Source organism: Lithobates pipiens, unplaced genomic scaffold (genome assembly GCF_037356315.1).
Source record: "Lithobates pipiens isolate NorthernLeopardFrog02 unplaced genomic scaffold, aLitPip1_a1.2 Scaffold_35, whole genome shotgun sequence".
NCBI classification, from domain to species: Eukaryota; Metazoa; Chordata; class Amphibia; order Anura; family Ranidae; genus Lithobates; species Lithobates pipiens.
Window position 1 is genome coordinate 1,620,447 of NW_027507811.1, and position 21,843 is coordinate 1,642,289.

At 48.3% G+C, this 21,843-nt stretch overlaps 3 protein-coding genes and 1 long non-coding RNA gene across 5 annotated transcripts in view; all 4 read right to left on the bottom strand.

Moving 5' to 3' along the window:
- The window catches only part of LOC143955898 (uncharacterized), a 168,706-nt gene that overhangs the window by 79,334 nt on the left and 67,529 nt on the right, over nt 1-21,843 (bottom strand). The gene's annotated exons all lie outside the window — the stretch shown is intronic.
- On the bottom strand, nt 2,495-3,738 carry LOC143955325 (uncharacterized; the record flags this gene model as incomplete). The annotated part of the gene is made up of 2 exons (XR_013269798.1): nt 2,495-3,551; nt 3,634-3,738. It is a non-coding gene; the product is annotated as an uncharacterized LOC143955325 (long non-coding RNA).
- On the bottom strand, nt 3,822-21,115 carry LOC143956011 (uncharacterized). 2 transcript variants are annotated; one of them, XM_077466141.1, is made up of 3 exons: nt 21,045-21,115; nt 20,364-20,472; nt 3,822-4,194 (listed from the first exon to the last, which is right to left on the bottom strand). In XM_077466141.1, exons 2-3 carry the CDS (start codon nt 20,445-20,447, stop codon nt 3,844-3,846), a joined length of 435 nt encoding a protein of 144 aa, XP_077322267.1. In that variant the 5' UTR covers nt 20,448-20,472; nt 21,045-21,115; the 3' UTR covers nt 3,822-3,843. The 2 variants fall into 2 exon arrangements, with proteins under 2 accessions (XP_077322267.1, XP_077322268.1); XM_077466142.1 differs by lacking the exons at nt 20,364-20,472; nt 21,045-21,115 and adding exons at nt 5,802-5,904; nt 11,636-12,497 and having other exon boundaries at nt 3,829-4,194.
- LOC143955570 (uncharacterized) lies at nt 12,645-15,604 on the bottom strand. The gene has a single exon (XM_077465647.1). The coding sequence runs from the start codon at nt 15,547-15,549 to the stop codon at nt 12,925-12,927; it is 2,625 nt and encodes an 874-aa protein (XP_077321773.1). The 5' UTR covers nt 15,550-15,604; the 3' UTR covers nt 12,645-12,924.

Here is a 21,843-nt window from a genome sequence, read left to right on the forward strand (position 1 = left end):
GCGTGACATAAAGCACTGACACCAGCACCGTGATATACAGCACTGACACCTGCACCGTGATAGAGTGATCTGACACCAGCACCGTGATAGAGAGCACTGACATCAGCAGCGTGACATAAAGCACTGACACCAGAATAGGGCAGCAGTCAGTAGTAGTGCACCTCAACCCTATATATTGTGGACCTATACCAGTCCTTAAAGATTAGCAGACTGTACCTCACTCAACCCTATGTACTGTAGTACACTATACCTTACCAGTCCTTAGAAGGACCTTTGTAGAACTAGTAGGTTGTGATTAGCAGACTGTACCTCAGTCCTATACTGATAAAGGACTACTGCAGCAGAAGGGCAGCAGTCAAGTATAATATTCTTTCTATATTTGGAAGAAAGAATATTATACGTGTACAAGCCTATTACCATACCAGTCCTGAAAAGAACCTTTGTGGACCTAATAGTAACAGCTAATGATTAAACTGACTGTCCCTCACTGCTACACACAGCTTCCTGCCTGTCCCTATTTACACTGACAAAACACAGGCTGCTGCAACAATAACTTGAATAGCACTGCATTCAAAACTATATCCTGTACTACTACACCATACCAGTCCTGAAAAGGACCTTTGTGGACCTAATAGTAACAGCTAATGATTAAATTGACTGTCCCTCTCTGCTACACACAGCGTCCTGTCTGTCCCTATCTGCACTGACAAAAGACAATCTGCTGCAACAATGACTTGAATAGCAGTGCCTCAAACCTATATCCTGAACTACACCTAACACCTATACCATACCAGTCCTTAAAAGGACTTTTGTGGTCCTAATAGCTAGCGATTTGGGTCACTGCAGTTTCTCCCTGCTCCACACAGCAAACTCTCCCTATAGTGACAGTAGAAAGAATGTAAAATGGCCGCCGGATCGGGTGTATTTATAAGTTAGGGGGAATGTCCAAGTGTCCATGTGCTGTGATGTCTCAATTGGCTGTCCTGTACCCCATGATGGATGTGTCATCATAGGTCAAAGTTCTTTTACACAGTAAACACGTAAGTCCGCCGGGCGAACAGCGGCAATGCATCTGGGTGAGGAAATAACTTGGAATTGGATTATCTCATGGTGAAGAGCCCCTACGGCCACGGACAACGGAACCTTCTCATGAGTCACATGGGCAGGCTGTAGAGGTCTCCCGTCAAGAGCCTCAATGGCAAGTGGAGTGCAGAATCGAGTGCTTCAATACAAAGGCAGCATCAATGAACAGGCCTGCAGCCCCAGAGTCGATTAGAGCCTGTATCTCGATGGATGACTCAGCCCAAGAAAGGGTGACCGAAACCGGGAGGCTTATCCTTCTGGATAACTGGGGACTGAACAACGCCACCTAAGGTCTGTCCATGACAGGACCTCAAGGTTCGGGCGTTCCCTGGACGGGTAGGACAAGACTTCAAAAAGTGACCTGCCTGGCCACAATAAAGGCACAATCTCTCCCTCCTCCTAAAGGCTCTCTCATCCGCAGAGAGACGCGTGAAGCCCAGGTGCATGGGTTCATCTTCACTGACCAACTCGGTACCAGGAGGCATGGGAGGTGAGGGAGGCATGGGAGGTGAGTGAGGGAGGCACGGGAGGTGAGGGAGGCATGGGAGGTGAGGGAGGCATGGGTGGGACTACAAAGCTGGGAGGAAAACGTACAGGAGGCTTCCGCAAGCGCTCCTTAAGAGAAGGTATTTCTCTGAGTCTGGAGTCAATGAGGATGGCAAACGAGATGAAGCTCTCCAGCTCAGTGGGTATATCTCGGGCTGCTATCTCATCCTTGATGGAATCCGAGAGACCATGAGAAAAAGCAGCCAGGAGGGCCTCATTGTTCCAAGCAACCTCTGCTGCCAGAGTACGGAATTCAATGGAGTAGTCGGCAACAGTTTCTCGTACTCTGTTTGATGGACATGAGGCACTTGGCAGCAGAAGCGGAGCGTGCGGGAACCTCAAAAGCCCTTTTAAAAGAAGTCACAATCTGAGGGTAACTCAAGACAACAGGTTTTTGTATCTCCCATAGAGGGTTAGCCCAGGCCAAGGCTCTCTCAGAAAGATATCGCAAAACCTACTTTGCTTCTGTCTGTGGGAAACGCCTGGGGCAGCATCTCAAAGTATATCTCAACCTGATTGAGAAACCCTCTGCATTGGATCGGATCACCCCCAAATTGCTGGGGAAGCTAAGTGGAGCCAGACATACCTCTTATAGAGGTAATACTTGAGGCGGGTGCCTGCACAGAGACTGGCGCAGCGGCAGGGACGGCCTGCGACTCAGGTTGTACCGGAGCAGCCACCGTGGGGGATTCCAGGTGAGCCGTGCGATTCAGGAGCCTTTGTAACGCCAAGGCAAACTGATCCATGCGCTGATCCAGTTCATCCAATCTGGAAAAAATATTACCAACAAGTGGATTGCTTGTATCTTCTGAATTCATGGCCTTCACCTACTGTCATAAACCATGAAATCAGACTGAGACAGAAGTACAATCAAATCACACTTGTTTAATAATAATAATAGTAATTAAAAAAAAAGGTAAACAGAGTAAACTTATGCAGGCCATACACGGTCGAATTTCAAACAAATTTTCTTTTCAAAATCAGAAAATTTGTTTTTTTTGTGATCCGATGGCGCCACCATTGATTTTCGAAATTCGGCCGACCAAGCCTTCAATTTCACCTCATGTTGCTACAGAAAAGAATTTTCTTGGCTGGGAATCTTCTTTTATCTCCGTACATTTTCTTTTCTTATTACGTTTCTCTCACGATTCTCCCATCATTGATTAGAAAATCGTTCATTTTTCTAAAAATTTCCAACATGTTCGATTCCTCAAATTTTATTTCCGCACGAAAATCGGCTGTTGCTGCCGCCCCCACTAATGGTGCGAAGTTCATACGAAAATTCTTAGATACGATTTTCGAAAGAAAATTCTTCCGAAATTCGAACCGTGTATGGCCGGCATTAGTCATAACATAGCCAGAGTTCAGTAACCGAACGGATAGTCAGACAAGCCAAAACATCAGGGAGCCAGAGATGAGCGTAGTAGAACAGCAAGCAGGATCTGGAGCCAGAAGGAATGTCAGCCAAGCAAGTCTAACAGGAACACAGGAGAGCGTCTCTAGAGATGTGCTCAATAGAAGGCTGAGATCATCTGGGCTGGAGGGCTTAAGTAGGCAGGACTGACGAGCAGGATATCATCAACAGGTGAGTCACTGTAGAGAGATGGGAGCTGGCAATTAGCCGACAGCTGAGTGAAGGAAGGGCTGAGCCCAGCCCTGACAGATCCTCAATCAATTACAGAACGTGATTTTACAGCGAGTACGTAAATACTATTTTAGCTTCTGTAAAATAGTCAAACAATTTTGTGCCGGCAGTATGGGTGGAGATATGTATTTAGTGTCAATGACCCACCTGTGCAGATCTTTGTGTCCTCCTCTTTAAAGGTCCCCGTTATTCCATCCTCCTCCATAGACTGCCAATCATCCCTGACGTACGTCTCTTCTTCTTTAACCTCAACTTTTATATCTATCAGATATTCACCCTAAACCAAGAATAGAAAATAACATCTTGTAGGGTCTATAGATCCTCTCCATCAGTCACTTTCAAGTTCTAGATGCACCTACCTGATGATGGTGGGGGATGGTGTGACCTTCCTGTGTGGAATCCCGGGAATACAGAGGACGGGGACATCTCTCTGGTGGGTTCCCATTACTGGATCCATCTGTAGGAAACACACACACTGACTGAATACATTGTTTCTATGTGTTTATCAGATGATGGGGGATCTAGGTGGAGCCTCCGTACTGCTCTCTCCTTTACAATAAAGTCTCCTCTTACCCGGTGATGTGAGGGGCGGCTGATTGGCCATCATGACGTCCTTGTAGAGATCCTTGTGTCCTTCTAAATACTCCCACTCCTCCATGGAGAAATAGACAGTGACATCCTGACACCTTATAGGAACCTGACACACACAATGATACAGTCACCATCCAGACACATCCCTTGTCTGTTACTGGATAATGTCCCAGAATTCCCAGAATCCTCCTCACCTCTCCTGTCAGCAGCTCCATCATCTTCTTGGTGACTTCTAGAATCTTCTCCATGTTGTGTCTCTCAGGTTTTAGGGAGTCACATGGAGGCACTGTGATAGTCATATGATCACCGGACTTCACGGAAGGGAAACTCTACAATAAAGACCAATAATAATGATATAGTTGATAAGACACCAGTCCATCCAGTTCAGTTCAGTTGCACTCACAAGGTTTTTTATACATTAATGTAGAGAATGTCTTTAGAACCACTTTTAGCGTCTCTTTTCAGGAAAAGAAAGTTCAATGTTTTATATTTGTTCCTGATAACTGAGTTCCTCCATCCCTCATAACTGACCTCTCCATCCATCATAAAAAAGCTCCTACATTTCTCATAACTGAGCTCCTCCATCCCCCATAAATGAGGTCCTCTATCCCCAATAACTGAGCTCCTCTATCCTCCATGACCAAGGTCCTCCTTCTCCCATATCCAAGGTCCTCAATAACCAGGCTTCTCCATCCCCCATAACTAATCTCCTCCATTCCCTATAACGGAGCTCCTCCATCTCCCATGGCTGAGGTCCTCTACCCTCCATAACTAAGCAGCTCAATCCCCCATAACTGAGATCCTCCATAACCCTTTCTTGAGGTACTCCATCCCTAACAACCAAGCTCCTCCATGACTGGGGTGCTCCATGCCCAATTACTGAGCTCCTTAATCCCACATAACAGCTCCGTAATCCCTTATAACCAAGCTCCTCCGTCCCCCATAACTGAGGTTCTCCATGCCAAATAACTGAGGTCCCCCATAACTAAACTCCTCCATCCCCCATAACTAAACTCCTCCATCTCTCATAACTGATGACTAACTAACTGCTGCACCTTGGCATTGCATACTATTGATGAGCCCGTCATCTACTAGGACCCCCAGATCTTTCTCCGTCCTGGATTCCCCCCGAAGTTCTCCCTCTAGCAAGTAACTTGCATTTAGAGATAAGAGTGATGTCATGTGACCTCCCAGAATCCTCCTCACCTCTCCGGTCAGGTCTGTGTTTTATTAATAGAGATAAGAGAGATGTCATGTGACCTCCCAGAATCCTCCTCACCTCTCCGGTCAGGTCTGTGTTTTATTAATAGAGATAAGAGTGATGTCATGTGACCTCCCAGAATCCTCCTCACCTCTCCGGTCAGGTCTGTGTTTTATTAATAGAGATAAGAGTGATGTCATGTGACCTCCCAGAATCCTCCTCTCCTCTCCGGTCAGGTCTGTGTTTTATTAATAGAGATAAGAGTGATGTCATGTGACCTCCCAGAATCCTCCTCACCTCTCCGGTCAGGTCTGTGTTTTATTAATAGAGATAAGAGTGATGTCATGTGACCTCCCAGAATCCTCCTCACCTCTCCGGTCAGGTCTGTGTTTTATTAATAGAGATAAGAGTGATGTCATGTGACCTCCCAGAATCCTCCTCACCTCTCCGGTCAGGTCTGTGTTTTATTAATAGAGATAAGAGTGATGTCATGTGACCTCCCAGAATCCTCCTCACCTCTGCGGTCAGGTCTGTGTTTTATTAATAGAGATGAGAGTGATGTCATGTGACCTCCCAGAATCCTCCTCACCTCTCCGGTCAGGTCTGTGTTTTATTAATAGAGATGAGAGTGATGTCATGTGACCTCCCAGAATCCTCCTCACCTCTCCGGTCAGGTCTGTGTTTTATTAATAGAGATAAGAGTGATGTCATATGACCTCCCAGAATCCTCCTCACCTCTCCGGTCAGCAGGTAGATGATCTCCAGGGTGAGGTTTAGTATCTTCTCGGTCATGTGACTCCGGTCCTCCTCCATCCTGATTGGTTATGTGATCTGTTTCCTGTAGACCAATAATTGATAACAGAGAATGATCTGGACTGTACAATATTAGGATGGGGGTAATATGAGGGCATTTATCAGGGAAGAACAGCCCCCCCCGGTGGTATTACACACAGAGGAACATTCAGTTTAGGGTTTGCTATGTTTTTGTGATCTGGGAGCCTCTAACCCTTTGGCTCGATGGATCACAAAGTTCTTTTTCTGTAAAGTCCATTTTGCTTCGTTCTTTATTCACCAGCAAAGAAAACTGATTAAGATCCCCTCTATGTCTTCATAAACCCCCCCCCCCCCCCACTAATAAAAGTGGTATAATCCGTTAGTATAGACTGATGAGTAGTGATGGACGAACTTCCGACGGGACGTTTCGCGAACGCAGCCGATAGTTCGCGAACCGGAACGTTCATGGCGGGCCCCATTGACTTCAATGGGAGGCAAACTTTGCAAACCTACAGGTCAAATTTGCAGCCACAAAATAATTACTAGCTGTGCACACATAGTCCCACCACATGGCCAATGACATAACACATGTATGAGGTGAATCTGGGATCGACAACTACAAGCATTCTTTTTTTATATGGGAAATTGTGACAATTCAGGACTGTGGAGCGCATGAAGGCAATGGAGGAGAGGGAAGGTCGGGGTAGGCAAAGAAGAGGGTGCAGGAGATGATCACCAGCAGCGTGGCATACAGCACTGACACCTGCACCGTGATAGAGTCATCTGACACCAGCACCGTGATAGAGAGCACTGACATCAGCAGCGTGACATAAAGCACTGACACCAGCACCATGATATACAGCACTGACAACTGCACTGCAAGCAGCCCCAGGAGGAAGTCAGCATAGCACAGGGATGGTGGGAGCCCCTCATAATGAGCATAGCACAGGGATGGTGGGAGCCCCTCATAATGAGCATAGCACAGGGATGGTGGAAGCCCCTCATAATATGCACAGCAGAGGTACAGCCCCAGGAGGAAGTCAGCACAGCACAGGGATGGTGGGAGCCCCTCATAATAAGAAGCCCTGGGAGGAAGTCAGCACAGCACAGGGATGGTGGGAGCCCCTCATAATAAGCAGCCCCAGGAGGATGTCAGCACAGCACAGGGATGGTGGGAGCCCCTCATAATAAGCAGCCCCAGTAGAAATATGACACCGCTCAACCTCTTCAAACAGGAGGGTACGGGCATATAGTACGGTGTGCTTTTTTTGTACAAAGAAGTGAGCCAAATGAAGAAAGAAGGTCTCTGTGCTCAATTAAAAAAATTGTTTATAGACATATACATGGTCTAGTGGTCACATGTGTTGAATTCCTCCGAGATCCATGCATCATTCATTTTTAGAAATGTGAGGTAGTTAACACTGTCGTGAGCTATGCGAGTGTGCTTATCAGTCACGATCCCCCCTGCTGCGCTGAACGTCCTTTCGGACAGGACACTGGATGAGGGACAAGCCAACAGTTCCATTGCAAATTGGGCAAGCTCTGGCCAGAGGTCAAGCCTGCCCACCCAGTAGTCCAGGGGTTCATCACTCCTCAGAGCGAACACATCGGCCGTTAACCCGATGTAGTCGGACACCTGTCGGTCTAGGCGTTCCCTGATGCTGGATCCGGATGAGACCCGTCAATGGGTCGGCTGAAAGAATGACCTCATATCCGAAGTCACCAACACATCTTCAAACCAGCCTCTTCTTGCAGGCGCTGTTGGATTGGTACCCGCAACTCCTTCTCTGGGAGTGGGAATTGCTCCTCTGCCAGCGCACGCAAAAGCAGAATGCAGCATTTCTCGAAGCAAGGCCTGGAAGTGCTCCATTCTGACAGCTCTCTGTGACGGCGGTAACATTTCCGCCATTTTGTGTTTGTACCGGGGGTCTAAGTACTTTGCCACCCAGTACTGGTCCTTGACCCTTATGCTTTTTATACGGGAGTCCCTATTAAAACACTGGAGCATGAAGGCCCCCATTTGCACTAAACTAGAAACGGTGTGGTGGCCTGGCTCCTGCTCATCATCCAGGATAATGTCGTCCTCTTCATTCTCCTCTCCCCATCCACGCACAACAACAGGGGTCCCAGAAAGGTTTAAAGCATGCTCTTCTTGCTCCTCCTCATCCGCCCCGGCACCATCCTCCTCTGACTCCTCTTCAGACTCCTGTTGTTCACTTGTCTCAGATAGAGTAGCCCCCCCCTGGGAATTCATCCAGCATTGCGACTTCCTCATCTTCCCGCTCCTGCTCCTCCACAGCTTGATCAATGACACGATGCAATGCACGCTCCATAAAGAAGGCATAAGGTACCATGTCAATGATGGCGCCATGGCTGCGACTGATCAGTTTGGTGATCTCCTCAAATGGCAGCAGAAGTCTGCATGCGTCGCGCATGAGCAGCCACTGGCGCGGTGAAAAAAAACCCAGCTCCCCAGAACCTGTTCTGCCGCAGAGTTCATACAGGTAGACGTTAACTGCACGTTTCTGCTGGAGCAGCCTATCAAGCATATAGAAGGTTGAGTTCCATCGCGTCGGGCAATCGCAAATAAGACGTCTGACCGGCAGATTGTGTCGCCGCTGAATGTCAGCAAGGCGAGCCATGGCCTTGTAAGATCTTCTGAAATGGGCCGAGATTTTCCTTGCCTGCCGCAAGATGTCCTGGACCCCAGGGTATTTGACAATGAATCGCTGCACGACCAAGTTTAAGACGTGTGCCATGCATGGCACGTGCATAATTTTGCCCTGTTTCAATGCGCTAATCAGATTGGCACCGTTGTCACACACCACTTTACCAACTGTCAAATTGAGCGGTGTTAGCCACTTATCTGCCTGTGAACGCAAAGCTGAAAGGAGTGCCGGGCCAGTGTGGCTCTTGGCTTCCAGGCACAACAGACGCAGCACCGCATGGCAACGTCTCACCTGGCATGTCGAATAGGTTCTGGGGAGCTTGGGCGGCGCAGCGGAAGAGACGCTAGCAGCGGAAAAGGAGAAGTCAGCCGAGGAAGAGAGGGAGGAGGGCGGCGCAGCGGAAGAGATGCTAGCAGTGGAAAAGGAGGAGTCAGTCGAGGAGAAGAGGGAGGAGGATGGAGTTCCAGGAGGAGAAGAAGAGCCAGGCCTGCATGCAATCCGTGGCAGTAAAACCAAATTTACACGGGTGCCACGGGTTAAATGCTTGACGGCCGTCAGAAGGTTCACCCAGTGGGCAGTAAAAGTGATATACCTTCCCTGCCCGTGTTTGCTAGACCACGTGTCTGTGGTCAGATGTATCTTGGCACCGACACTGTGTGCCAGACATACATTCACTTGCCGCTGAACATGGCCATATAGCTCTGGGATGCCCTTCTCTGAGAAATACTTCCTTCCTGGGACCTTCCATTGTGGTGTTCCAATGGCCACAAATTTGCGAAAGGCCTCCGAGTCCACCAGTTTATATGGCAGTAGTTGGCGGGCTATGAGTTCTGACAAGCCAGCCGTCAACCGTTGGGCAAGAGGGTTATCCGGCGTCATCATTTTTTTACGCTCGAACATTAGGCCCACGGAAGCCTGCCTTTTTGCAGAAAAACGTGAGCTTGGCGTGATGGAAGGTGGAGTGGAGGACAATTGTGAGGAGAGAGGAGAAGTAGAAGACGAGGCTGGACGGTGAGAGCCTGCAGTGTGGCTTTGTGTGTTCCGTTGCTCCCACTCGGCTCGGTGATGGCTGCTCATGTGCCTTCTTAAGGCGGTCGTCCCTAGGTGAGTGTTGGGCTTACCGTGACTAATGCGTTGACTGCAAAGATTGCAGATGGCAACGCTATTGTCAGCAGCGGACACGTTAAAAAAAGCCCACACTGCGGAGCCATGTGCTGGTGTCCTGGGAGCGCCAGATGTGACCGTACATGGTCGATGACTCGCTCCTGATACATTTGCAGTCTGCTTTGTCCCTCCTGTGCAATGTAAGTTATTCCGGCTTCTCCTCCCTATCTGCTGGTCCATATCTCCCTCTGAACTCCCCTCCTCTTCCTCTCTTGTGGGCACCCACGTGACATCACTAGACACGTCATCATCAACGTCACCTTCCCCACCGCTATAAGTAGAGATCTTGGAGTAGGCAGCAACACCGGGAGCCAACCTCCTCCTTGGGCTGATCTGGGTACTGTCGTCAGACTGCTGAGTAGCGGTTGTTGCTTCCTCCTCTTCCTGATCCAATGCCAAGAGTGGCTGCGCATCAGAAATGTCTTGATATTGATCGGAAAATAATAAGCGGAAGGTATGTGGTGGTGGTGTTGTTGGTGGTAGTGTCTTTGGGGGTGCACATAGCAGAGAGTGAAGAAGAGGGTGCAGATCAAGAGGATGAGGAGGGTGCAGAAGAGTAAGGCTGAGTGAGCCACTCAACCAAGTCTGGTGTGTCCTTTGATGTAATCGCACGCACCTTCTGCAACTTCCCACTTTCTCTCAAGCCTGTTGCTCCTGCCCTACCCCTACAACCCCTGCGGAAGGGCCTGCCTCTTCCTCTGCCTGTCATTTTTTAAATGACCCTGTGACAAAACTCTCAGTCCCTATACCGATGAAGGACTGCTGCAGTATAAGGCAGCGGTCAGCAGTAGTGCACCTTAACCCTATGTATTGTGGACCTATACCAGTCCTTAGGAATAGCAGACTGTACCTCACTCAACCCTATGTACTGTAGTACCCTATACCTTACCAGTCCTTATAAGGACCTTTGTGGAACAAGTAGGTTGTGAATGATTAGCAGACTGTACCTCAGTCCCTATACTCATAAAGGACTACTGCAGCAGAAGGGCAGCAGTCAAGTATAATATTCTTTCTGTATTTGGAAGAAAGAATATTATACGTGTACAAGCCTATTACCATACCACTGATACCAGTCCTGAAAAGAACCTTTGTGGAACTAATAGTAACAGCAACTGTTTAAACTGACCCTCACTGCCTGACACACTGCTTCCTTCCTGTCCCTATATGAACTGGCAAAACAGAGGCTGCTGGAACAATAACTGGTTACTGGAATAGCACTTTTGTGGACCTGATAGTAACAGCTAATGATGATGATGATGACTAATCTGACTGTCCCTACAGCAGCAGACACAGCGCTCTGTCCCTTTCTCTACACTGACAAAAGACACTCAGGCTGCTGCAACAATCACTAGCACAGCAAACCTATATACACCTAACACCTATACCAGTCCTGAAAAGAACTTTTGTGTACCAAATAGCTAGCGATTTATCTCTCCCTACTCCACACAGCAACCTCTCCCTATAGTGACAGAAGAAAGAATGTAAAATGGCCGCCGGATCGGGTGTATTTATAAGTTAGGGGGAATGTCCAAGTGTCCATGTGCTGTAATGTCTCAATTGGCTGTCCTGTACCCCATGATGGATGTGTCATCATAGGTCAAAGTTCTTTTACACAGTAAAAACACGGAAGTCCGCCGGGCGAACGGCGGCAATAGTCCGCCGATCGGGCGGATGGCGAACAGCCGAAATTCGCCGTGAAACGACCGCCAGGCGAACCGTTCGGCCATCCCTACTGATGAGGTGATTGGTGGGAAAGGCGACACATCTCCAAAATGAAGAGAATGTTCTGGCCCTGTAAGTGGGGGAAGGTCTGCCCCTGAAGGGGGTAATCTAGGTTCCCACACTATATATGTGTGTATCATCATCTGCTGGAGATAAAAGACGTCACAGTTACTATGGAGGAAGAGGACGGAACATGACGGGGGGGTTACTGGGTGTAAATAGAAGATAAGATTTTATTACCTCCTCTACTACTTCTTCCAGCAACGTCGCTTCGCTACTTCCTCCTGACTCGCCTCTCACCCGGAACTTCCTGTGTGTACCCGACGTCACTTCCTGTCTTCCATAGAGACTTCCTGTCTCTATGGTGGAAGTGATAAGATCACCACCTTGTGGAGCTCAGAGGAACTGCAGCCCCCGAGAAACGTCTCGTAGTGTGAACACGGCCTTGTGCTGTGTGTGTATGTACTGTATATCCTTATAGATGGGGTCATCTCCACTCCCACCAAGGGGGGAGATAAATATATTACAGCCTTTCTCAGCCAGGGTTCCTCCAAAGGTCTCTAGGGGGTTCCTTGAGTAAGTGGACAATTTCTGTCTCTCAGTAACAACTGATGTCAGTGATCAGTAAGGGGGGCAATCTTCCCACTGATGATGTAAGAATGTCCTTCCATTTGTCACTGATATAAGGGGGTCCATCTCCCATTAATCACCAATATAAGGGACCACTACACCGACCACTGATATAAGGAGGTCCTTCTCCCATTGGTCACCAATGTAAGGGACACCCGAGCACTTAAACCCCCTTTCCCCCCCAAATTTTTGGAACCCTTACACACCTGAGTGAGGACAATTCTCGGCCCATTATTCCTGATAAACTCCAAACTGATGACCTGTAAAGACTTTTAAGGCTTCAGCTGGGAGAGATTTTACAGACAGAGATATTTATCGTCATTCCACCGACACACAGAATTATTTTTTCATTCAATACGTCTTTTAATTATAATTTTACTTTTATAAGATTGCCATTGTAAAATCAGGAAGTAGTAAAAGGTAGAAATCTGATTGGACAGAAAATGACAATGAGAGGTAATGACTCCATTTTTATATTAAAAGCCCTAGAGGACTGCCTTTTAAGTGGTGGGGTTAACGCGTTTCGTCCTGGAAGACGTCTTGAGAAAACAGACCTCTTGCAAGTGAATAATAGACCTCTAAGTCTCCATACCACAAAATGTACTCAGCCAACGAGAGGTAAGGACTCCATTTTTATTTTTCTCCTGCTATCAATGGCCGACACGGTACAACACTTCATCCATGTCTTTGGTGATCTCTGATCTCCTTATCAACTGTTTCTTCCATGATGAAGATCAGCCATGGAGTATATCTGAGGTGTATATCAGGGGGTGCTTCTTCCCCACATGTCCAGCAACATTCATATACAAGACATTTCCCGCACTCACTAATACACCTCCAGGGTTGTGTGGGACCCCCTGATGTACAGGAAGACAGGACTTCAGTGAGGAACATTTCCCTCACTCAGGACAGGAAAGTGGCTTCTCCTCCATGTGAGATCTCTGATGTACATATAAATATGACCTTCGTGAAAAACGTTTTCCGCACTCAGGACAGGAATACGGCTTCTCCCCCGTGTGCAATCTCTGATGCGTGTTAAGACTAGACTTCTGTGTAAAAAATTTCCCGCACTTGGGGCAGGAATACGGCTTCTCCCCCGTGTGAGATCTCTGATGTTTATCAAAACCGGACTTATCTGAAAAACATTTCCCGCACTCAGGACAGGAATACGGCTTTTTCCCCATGTGCAATCTCTGATGTGTGGAAAGATGGCACTTCTTTGAAAAACATTTCCCGCACTCAGGACAGGAATACGGCTTCTCTCCCGTGTGAAATCTCTGATGCGTGTTAAGACTAGACTTCTGTGTAAAACATTTCCCGCACCCAGGACAGGAATACGGCTTCTCCCCCGTGTGAGATCGCTGATGCGTGGTAAGTCTAAACTTTTGTGTAAAACATTTCCCGCACACGAGACAGGGATACGGCTTCTTCCCCGTGTGAGATCTCTGATGCGTGTTAAGACTGGACTTCTGTGAAAAACATTTCCCGCACTCGGGGCAGGAATACGGCTTCTCCCCTGTGTGAGATCTCTGATGTATAAAAAGACCGGACTTCACAGAAAAACATTTACCGCACGTAGGGCAGGAATACGGCTTCTCCCCAGTGTGATATTTTAAATGTGTGACAAGATTTGATTTCTTGGAATAACATTTCCCACACTCAGGGCAGGAATACGGCTTCTCCCCCGTGTGATATTTTAAATGTGTGACAAGCGTTTCTTTAATCGAAAAACATTTCCCGCACTCAGGGCAGGAGAATGGCTTCTCACCTGTGTGAGACCTCTGGTGTGAAACGAGATATGATTTATTAAAAAAACATTTCCCGCACTCAGAACAGGAATATCGCTTCTCCCCCGTGTGAGATCTCTGATGTTTGTCAAAACTGGACTTATCTGAAAAACATTTCCCGCACTCAGGACAGGAATACGGCTTTTTCCCCGTGTGCAATCTCTGATGTGTGGAAAGATGGCACTTCCTTGAAAAACATTTCCCACACTCAGGACAGGAATACGGCTTCTCCCCCGTGTGATATTTTAAATGTGTAACAAGATTTGATTTCTGGGAAAAACATTTCCCGCACTCAGGGCAGGAATACGGCTTCTCCCCCGTGTGATATTTTAAATGTGTAACAAGATTTGATTTCTGGGAATAACATTTCCCGCACTCAGAGCAGGAATACGGCTTCTCCCCCGTGTGATATTTTATATGTGTGAAAAGCGTTGATTTCCTCGAAAAACATTTCCCGCACTCAGGGCAGGAGAACGGCTTCTCACCCGTGTGAGACCTCTGGTGTTCAATGAGCTTTGATTTATCAAAATAACATTTCCCGCAGTCAGGACAGGAATATGGCTTTTTCCCCGTGTGCAATCTCTGATGTGTGGAAAGATGGCACTTCTTTGAAAAACATTTCCCGCACTCAGGACAGGAAAATGGCTTCTCTTCTGTGTGAGATAATTGGTGTCTACGTAAACCTGATTGATGGACAAAATATTTCCCGCACTCAGTACAAGAAAACATCTTGGGAAGGGTGGTACCATCACCCAGATTCTGAGGTTCCTCGGGATAAGAGGAATACGATGGTCCGGCACCGTCCCTCACAGTCTGAGGTTCCTCGGGATAAGAGGAATACGATGGTCTGGCACCGTCCCGCACAGTCTGAGGTTCCTCGGGATAAGAGGAATACGATGGTCCGGCACCGTCCCGCACAGTCTGAGGTTCCTTGGGATAAGAGGAATACGATGATACGGAACCGTCCCGCACAGTCTGAGGTTCCTTGGGATAAGAGGAATACGATGGTCCGGCACCGTCCCTCACAGTCTGAGGTTCCTCAGGATAAGAGGAATACGATGGTCCGGCACCGTCCCGCACAGTCTGAGGTTCCTCAGGATAAGAGGAATACGATGGTCCGGCACCGTCCCTCACAGTCTGAGGTTCCTTGGGATAAGAGGAATACGATGATCCGGAACCGTCCCGCACAGTCTGAGGTTCCTCGGGATAAGAGGAATACGATGGTCCGGCACCGTCCCGCACAGTCTGAGGTTCCTCGGGATAAGAGGAATACGATGGTCCGGCACCGTCCCGCACAGTCTGAGGTTCCTCAGGATAAGAGGAATACGATGGTCCGGCACCGTCCCGCACAGTCTGAGGTTCCTCGGGATAAGAGGAATACGATGGTCCGGCACCGTCCCGCACAGTCTGAGGTTCCTCGGGATAAGAGGAATACGATGGTCCGGCACCGTCCCGCACAGTCTGAGGTTCCTCGGGATAAGAGGAATACGATGGTCCGGCACCGTCCCGCACAGTCTGAGGTTCCTCGGGATAAGAGGAATACGATGGTCCGGCACCGTCCCGCACAGTCTGAGGTTCCTCAGGATAAGAGGAATACGATGGTCCATCTACACTGTGTGGTGCCGGATGGACATTTGAGGTAGTCGGGTTTTCTCCTGGACTATACTGTGTGATGTCCTCATCTTCTACTTTACAGTCTGGAGACAAAGTGAGACAATCCTCTGAGGTTTTCCTCATCTCCCGTCCATCTACTAAAATAGAAATAGAAAAGTTCTGGTTGGATACGAGTTAGGACAATGTAACATACAACATAGTTTGCAGAGCGCAGGGGTCAGAATTTCATAACAATGTGTATATAGTGCAGGGGTGAGGAGTACAGTGCCTTGAAAAAGTATTCATACCCCTTTCAAATTTCCCACATTTTGTTACAACCAAAAACATAAATGTATTTTATTGGGATTTTATGTGATGGACCAACACAAAGTGTCACATAATTGTGAAGTGGAAGGAAAATGATACAAATAAATATGTGAAAAGTGTGGGGAAAACTAACACTGCCCATCCCCCTGAACACACCATCCCTACCGTGAGACATGGTGGTGGCAGCATCATGTGGTGGGGATGGTTTTCTTCAGCAGGGACAGGGAAGCTGGTCAGAGTTGATGGGAAGATGGATGGAGACAAATACAGGACAATCTTAGAAGAAAACCTGTTAGAGTCGGCAGAAGACTTGAGACCGGGGCGGAGGTTCCCCTTCCAGCAGGACAACGACCCGAAACATCCAGCCAGAGCTACAATGGAATGGTTTACATCAAAGCATATTCATGTGTTAGAATGGCCCAGTCACAGTCCAGACCTAAATCCCATTGAGAATCTGTGGCAAGACTTGAAAATTGCTGATCACAGACGCTCTCCATCCAATCTGACAGAGCTTGAGATATTCTACAAAGAAGAAGAATGGGCAGAAATGTCCTCTCTAGATGTGCAAAGCTGGTAGAGACACCCCCAAAAAGACTTGTAGAGAAAGGGGGTTCTACAAAGTATTGACTCCGGGGGGCGCCATACAAATGCCCCTCCCCCACACTTTTCACATATTTATTTGTATCATTTATCATTTTCCTTCCACTTCACAATTATGTGACACTTTGTGTTGGTCCATCACATAAAATCCCAATAAAATACATTTAGGATTTTGGTTGTAACAAAATGTGGGGAATGTCAGCTTTTTTTATTTATTTTATTTGTTGATGTTAAATTTTCCTATAAGGACAATATGAGCCAAACGTTTCAGAGTTGCTGTGTTCCTCGACCAATTACAGAGCGGGATTTTACAGCGAGTGCGTGAAATGCTATTTCAGCCGTCGTAAAAAACAATATAGTGAAACAATTTTGTGGCGGCAGTATGAGCGGAGGAATGTATTCAGTGTTACACAGAGAATAGGTGCTGGAACTCCCACCTTCTGAGTCACTTCCTGTCTCTGCCCCCTACCCACCTCCGAGCAACATCTCTTGGTTCCACCCCCTACCCACCTCCGAGCAACATCTCTTGGTTCCATCCCCTACCCACCTCCGAGCAACATCTCTTGGTTCCATCCCCTACCCACCTCCGAGCAACATCTCTTGGTTCCACCCCCTACCCACCTCTGAGCAACATCTCTTGGTTCCACCTCCAAGCAACATCTCTTGGTTCCACCCACCACTAAGCAACATCTCTTGGTTCCACCCCCTACCCACCTCAGAGCAACATCTCTTGGTTCCACCCCCTACCCACCTCCGAGCAACATCTCTTGGTTCCACCCCCTACCCACCTCAGAGCAACATCTCTTGGTTCCACCCCCTACCCACCTCCGAGCAACATCTCTTGGTTCCACCTATGAGCAACATCTCTTGGTTCCACCCCCTACCCACCTCCGAGCAGCATCTCTTGGTTCCACCTCCAAGCAACATCTCTTGCTTCCACCCCCTACCCACCTCCGAGCAGCATCTCTTGGTTCCACCCACTACCCACCTCCAAGCAGCATCTCTTGGTTCCATCCCCTGTCCACCTCCGAGCAATATCTCTTGGTTCCACCCCCTACCCACCTCCCAGCAACATCTCTTGGTTCCACCCCCTACCCACCTCCGAGCATCATCTCTTGGTTCCACCCCCTACCCACCTCAGAGCAACATCTCTTGGTTCCACCCCCTACCCACCTCCGAGCAACATCTCTTGGTTCAACCTATGAGCAACATCTCTTGGTTCCACCCCCTACCCACCTCCGAGCAGCATCTCTTGGTTCCACCTCCAAGCAACATCTCTTGGTTCCACCCCCTACCCACCTCCGAGCAACATCTCTTGGTTCCACCCACCTCTGAGCAACATCTCTTGGTTCCACCCCCTACCCACCTCCGAGCAGCATCTCTTGGTTCCACCTCCAAGCAACATCTCTGGGTTCCACACCCTACCCACCTCCGAGCAACATCTCTTGGTTCCACCCACTACCCACCTCCAAGCAGCATCTCTTGGTTCCATCCCCTGTCCACCTCTGAGCAACATCTCTTGGTTCCACCCCCTACCCACCTCCGAGCAGCATCTCTTGGTTCCACCTCCAAGCAACATCTCTTGGTTCCACACCCTACTCACCTCCGAGCAACATCTCTTGGTTCCACCCACTACCCACCTCCGAGCAGCATCTCTTGATTCCATCCCCTGTCCACCTCCAAGCAACATCTCTTGGTTCCACCCCCTACCCACCTCCGAGCAGCATCTCTTGATTCCATCCCCTGTCCACCTCCAAGCAACATCTCTTGGTTCCACCCCCTACCCACCTCCGAGCAGCATCTCTTGGTTCCACCCCCTACCCACCTCTGAGCAACATCTCTTGGTTCCACCCCCTACCCACCTCTGAGCAACATCTCTTGGTTCCACCCCCTACCCACCTCCAAGTAACATCTCTTGGTTCCACCCCTACCCACCTCTGAGCAACATCTCTTGGTTCCACCCCCTACCCACCTCTGAGCAACATCTCTTGGTTCCACCCCCTACCCACCTCCGAGCAACATCTCTTGGTTCCACCCCCTACCCACCTCCGAGCAGCTTCTCTTGGCTCCACCCCCTACCCACCCCCAAGCAACATCTCCTGTACCACCCCCTACCCACCTCCGAGCAACATCTCTTGGTTCCATCCCCTACCCACCTCCCAGCACCGTCTCATTCAGAGAATACAAAGCCAAGTATGATTATGTCATGCTATGCTAAAGTCAATTGTATGGAAATTGGTAATGATAACAAGAAAAGCAGAACAATAGATCCACTGCAGACAGCAGCAATATGCCCCCCTCTCAGCAGCCATATACCCCCCTCTCAGCAGCAATATATCCCCCTCTCAGCAGCAATATACCCCCCTCTCAGCAGCAATATACCCCCCTCTCAGCAACAATAGACCCCCCAGCAACATAGGACCCCTGCATCAAAATATCATCCCAGCAACAATAGGCCCCTGGCAGCAAGACCAGATCTCACAGTAGCCAGCATTAATAGGCTCTCCAGCAGCCAGAATCAATAGACCTCTCCTTTAACAGTAGATCCCTTCCAGCAGCAGTTGCCCCCCCCCCCCCAAAGCAACAATACATCTCCTCAGCAATAACAGGCCACCACACAAAAACAGATCCCCTCCACCAACAATAGATCTTCCAGCAGCCAGCATCAGTAGACTCTCCAGCACACCCCAGCATCCCTTGCCATTAGATACATTCAGTGCTGGAGGTGCCGGAACTCTGTTCCCCCTGAAAAAAAGCCCTGAGTGTTAATGACCCACCTGTGCTGATCTCTGTAGGAGTGTCCTCCTCTATAAATGTCCCCGTTATTCCATCCTCCTCCATAGACTGCTGATCATCCCTCACATACCTCTCTTCTTCTTCTGATTTCACCTCAACTTTTATATCTATCAGATCTTCACCCTAAACCAAGAAAATGAGAGAGAATATCATCTGTAAGATATAAGCTTACATACAAAATCCACACATCTCCACCAGTCCATGTTCTAGATGCTCCGATCCACCAACCTTGTAATAGTGAGGGATGGTGAGACCTTCCTGTGTGGAATCCCGGGAATACAGAGGACGGGGACATCTCTCTGGTGGGTTCCCATTACTGGATCCATCTGTAGGAAACACACACACTGACTGAATACATTGTTTCTATGTGTTTATCAGATGATGGGGGATCTAGGTGGAGCCTCCGTACTGCTCTCTCCTTTACAATAAAGTCTCCTCTTACCCGGTGATGTGAGGGGCGGCTGATTGGCCATCATGACGTCCTTGTAGAGATCCTTGTGTCCTTCTAAATACTCCCACTCCTCCATGGAGAAATAGACAGTGACATCCTGACACCTTATAGGAACCTGACACACACAATGATACAGTCACCATCCAGACACATCCCTTGTCTGTTACTGGATAATGTCCCACAATTCCCAGAATCCTCCTCACCTCTCCTGTCAGCAGATGGACCATCATGGTGGTCAGTTCCAGGATCTTCTGCTCTTTGCTCCTCTCAGGTATGGGAGGAGGAGGGGGAGGCACCATGGTGGGGCTCTGGGTCCTGCTCCATCCTCCTGGGATTGGCTCCCCACTAGACTTCTTCACTACAACATAATCCTACAGATCAGGAGAAAGATAAACCGACATCAATCATCTGACATCATCTACAAGAAGAACATGGACTACTGACCACACTAGACCAGAGTGATGTCATGTGACCTCCCAGAATCCTCCTCACTTCTCCGGTCAGGTCTGTGTTTTATTAATAGAGATAAGAGTGATGTCATGTGACCTCCCAGAATCCTCCTCACCTCTCCGGTCAGGTCTGTGTTTTATTAATAGAGATAAGAGTGATGTCATGTGACCTCCCAGAATCCTCCTCACCTCTCCGGTCAGGTCTGTGTTTTATTAATAGGGATAAGAGTGATGTCATGTGACCTCCCAGAATCCTCCTCACCTCTCCGGTCAGGGGTGTGTTTTATTAATAGAGATAAGAGTGATGTCATGTGACCTCCCAGAATCCTCCTCACCTCTCCGGTCAGCAGGTAGATGATCTCCAGGGTGAGGTTTAGTATCTTCTCAGTCATGTGACTCCGGTCCTCCTCCATCCTCATTGGTCATGTGATCTATTCAGGTTTCCTGCAGACCAATAATTGATGAGAGAGAATGATCTGGACTGTACAATATTAGGATGGGGGTGTAGGGGGGGGGGTAATATGAGGGCATTTATCAGGAAAGAACAGCCCCCCCCCGGTGGTATTACATACAGAGGAACATTCAGTTTAGGGTTTGCTATGTTTTTGTGATCCGGGAGCCTCTAACCCTTTGGCTCGATGGATCACAAAGTTCTTTTTCTGTAAAGTCCATTTTGCTTCGTTCTTTATCCACCAGCAAAGAAAACTGATTAAGATCCCCTCTATGTCTTCATAAACCCCCCATCCCCCCCCCACTAATAAAAGTGGTATAATCCGATAGTATAGACTGATGAGGTGATTGGTGGGAAAGGTGACACATCTCCAAAATGAAGAGAATGTTGCGGCCCTGCAAGTGAGGGAATGTTCTGCCCCTGAAGGGGGTAATCTACATTCCCACACTATATATGTGTGTATCATCATCTGATGGAGATAAAAGACGTCACAGTGACTATGGAGGAAGAGGACGAACATGACGGGGGGGTTACTGGGTGTAAATAGAAAATAACATCTTATTACCTCCTCTACAACCACTTCCAGCAACGTCTCGTCCCGACTCACTTCTCACCCGGAACTTCCTATTTATACCTGACATCACTTCCTGTCTTCCATAGAGACTTCCTTTCTCTATGGTAGAATTGAGATCACCACCTTGTGGAGCTCAGAGGAACTGCAGCCCCCGAGAAACGTCTCGTAGTGTGAACACGGCCTTGTGCTGTGTGTGTATGTACTGTATATCCTTATAGATGGGGGTCATCTCCACTCCCACCAAGGGGGAGAGAAATATATTACTGCCTAGTCCAGCCTTTCCCAGCCAGGGTTCCTCCAAAGGTCTGTAGGGGTTCCTTGAGTAATGGACAATTTCTGTCTCTCAGTAATAACTGACATCAATGATCTGTATGGGGGGCAATCTTGATGTAAGAATTTCCTTCTCCCACTGATATAAAGGGGATCCTTCTCCCATGGGTCAATTCTCGGCCCATTATTCACAGTAAACTCTAAACTGATGACCTGTAAAGACTTTTAAGACCTCACGTAGGAGACATTTTACAGATAGTGATGTTTCTCGCCATTCCACCGACACCCATTTTTTTTTTTCTATTGAAAAAGCCCATGGCGTGCAAACACACCCAAAAAACTTCCACCCGGTGCATAAAAAAAGTGCACACACATAAAGAGTGAAACACTAAAAAGTGCAGACGGGTGCCTGATGTCCTCCAAAAGAAGGACCATACCCTGATCCCCCGGGGCGTTAGGCTCCAGACAGGGACTGAGGTACCAGACTCAACAAGTGGGCCCCGGACGAAACCGGAAGCCC

Coding starts and splice junctions, on each gene's coding strand:
- LOC143955570 (XM_077465647.1), bottom strand. CDS start 15,549: ATGAGGAAAACCTCAGAGGATTGTCTCACTTTGTCTCCAGACTGTAAA.
- LOC143956011 (XM_077466141.1), bottom strand. CDS start 20,447: ATGAGGATGGAGGAGGACCGGAGTCACATGACTGAGAAGATACTAAAC. Junction 4,195..20,363: donor TCTACCTGCTGACCGGAGAG/GTGAGGAGGATT, acceptor TCTTTATTGTAG/AGTTTCCCTTCCGTGAAGTC.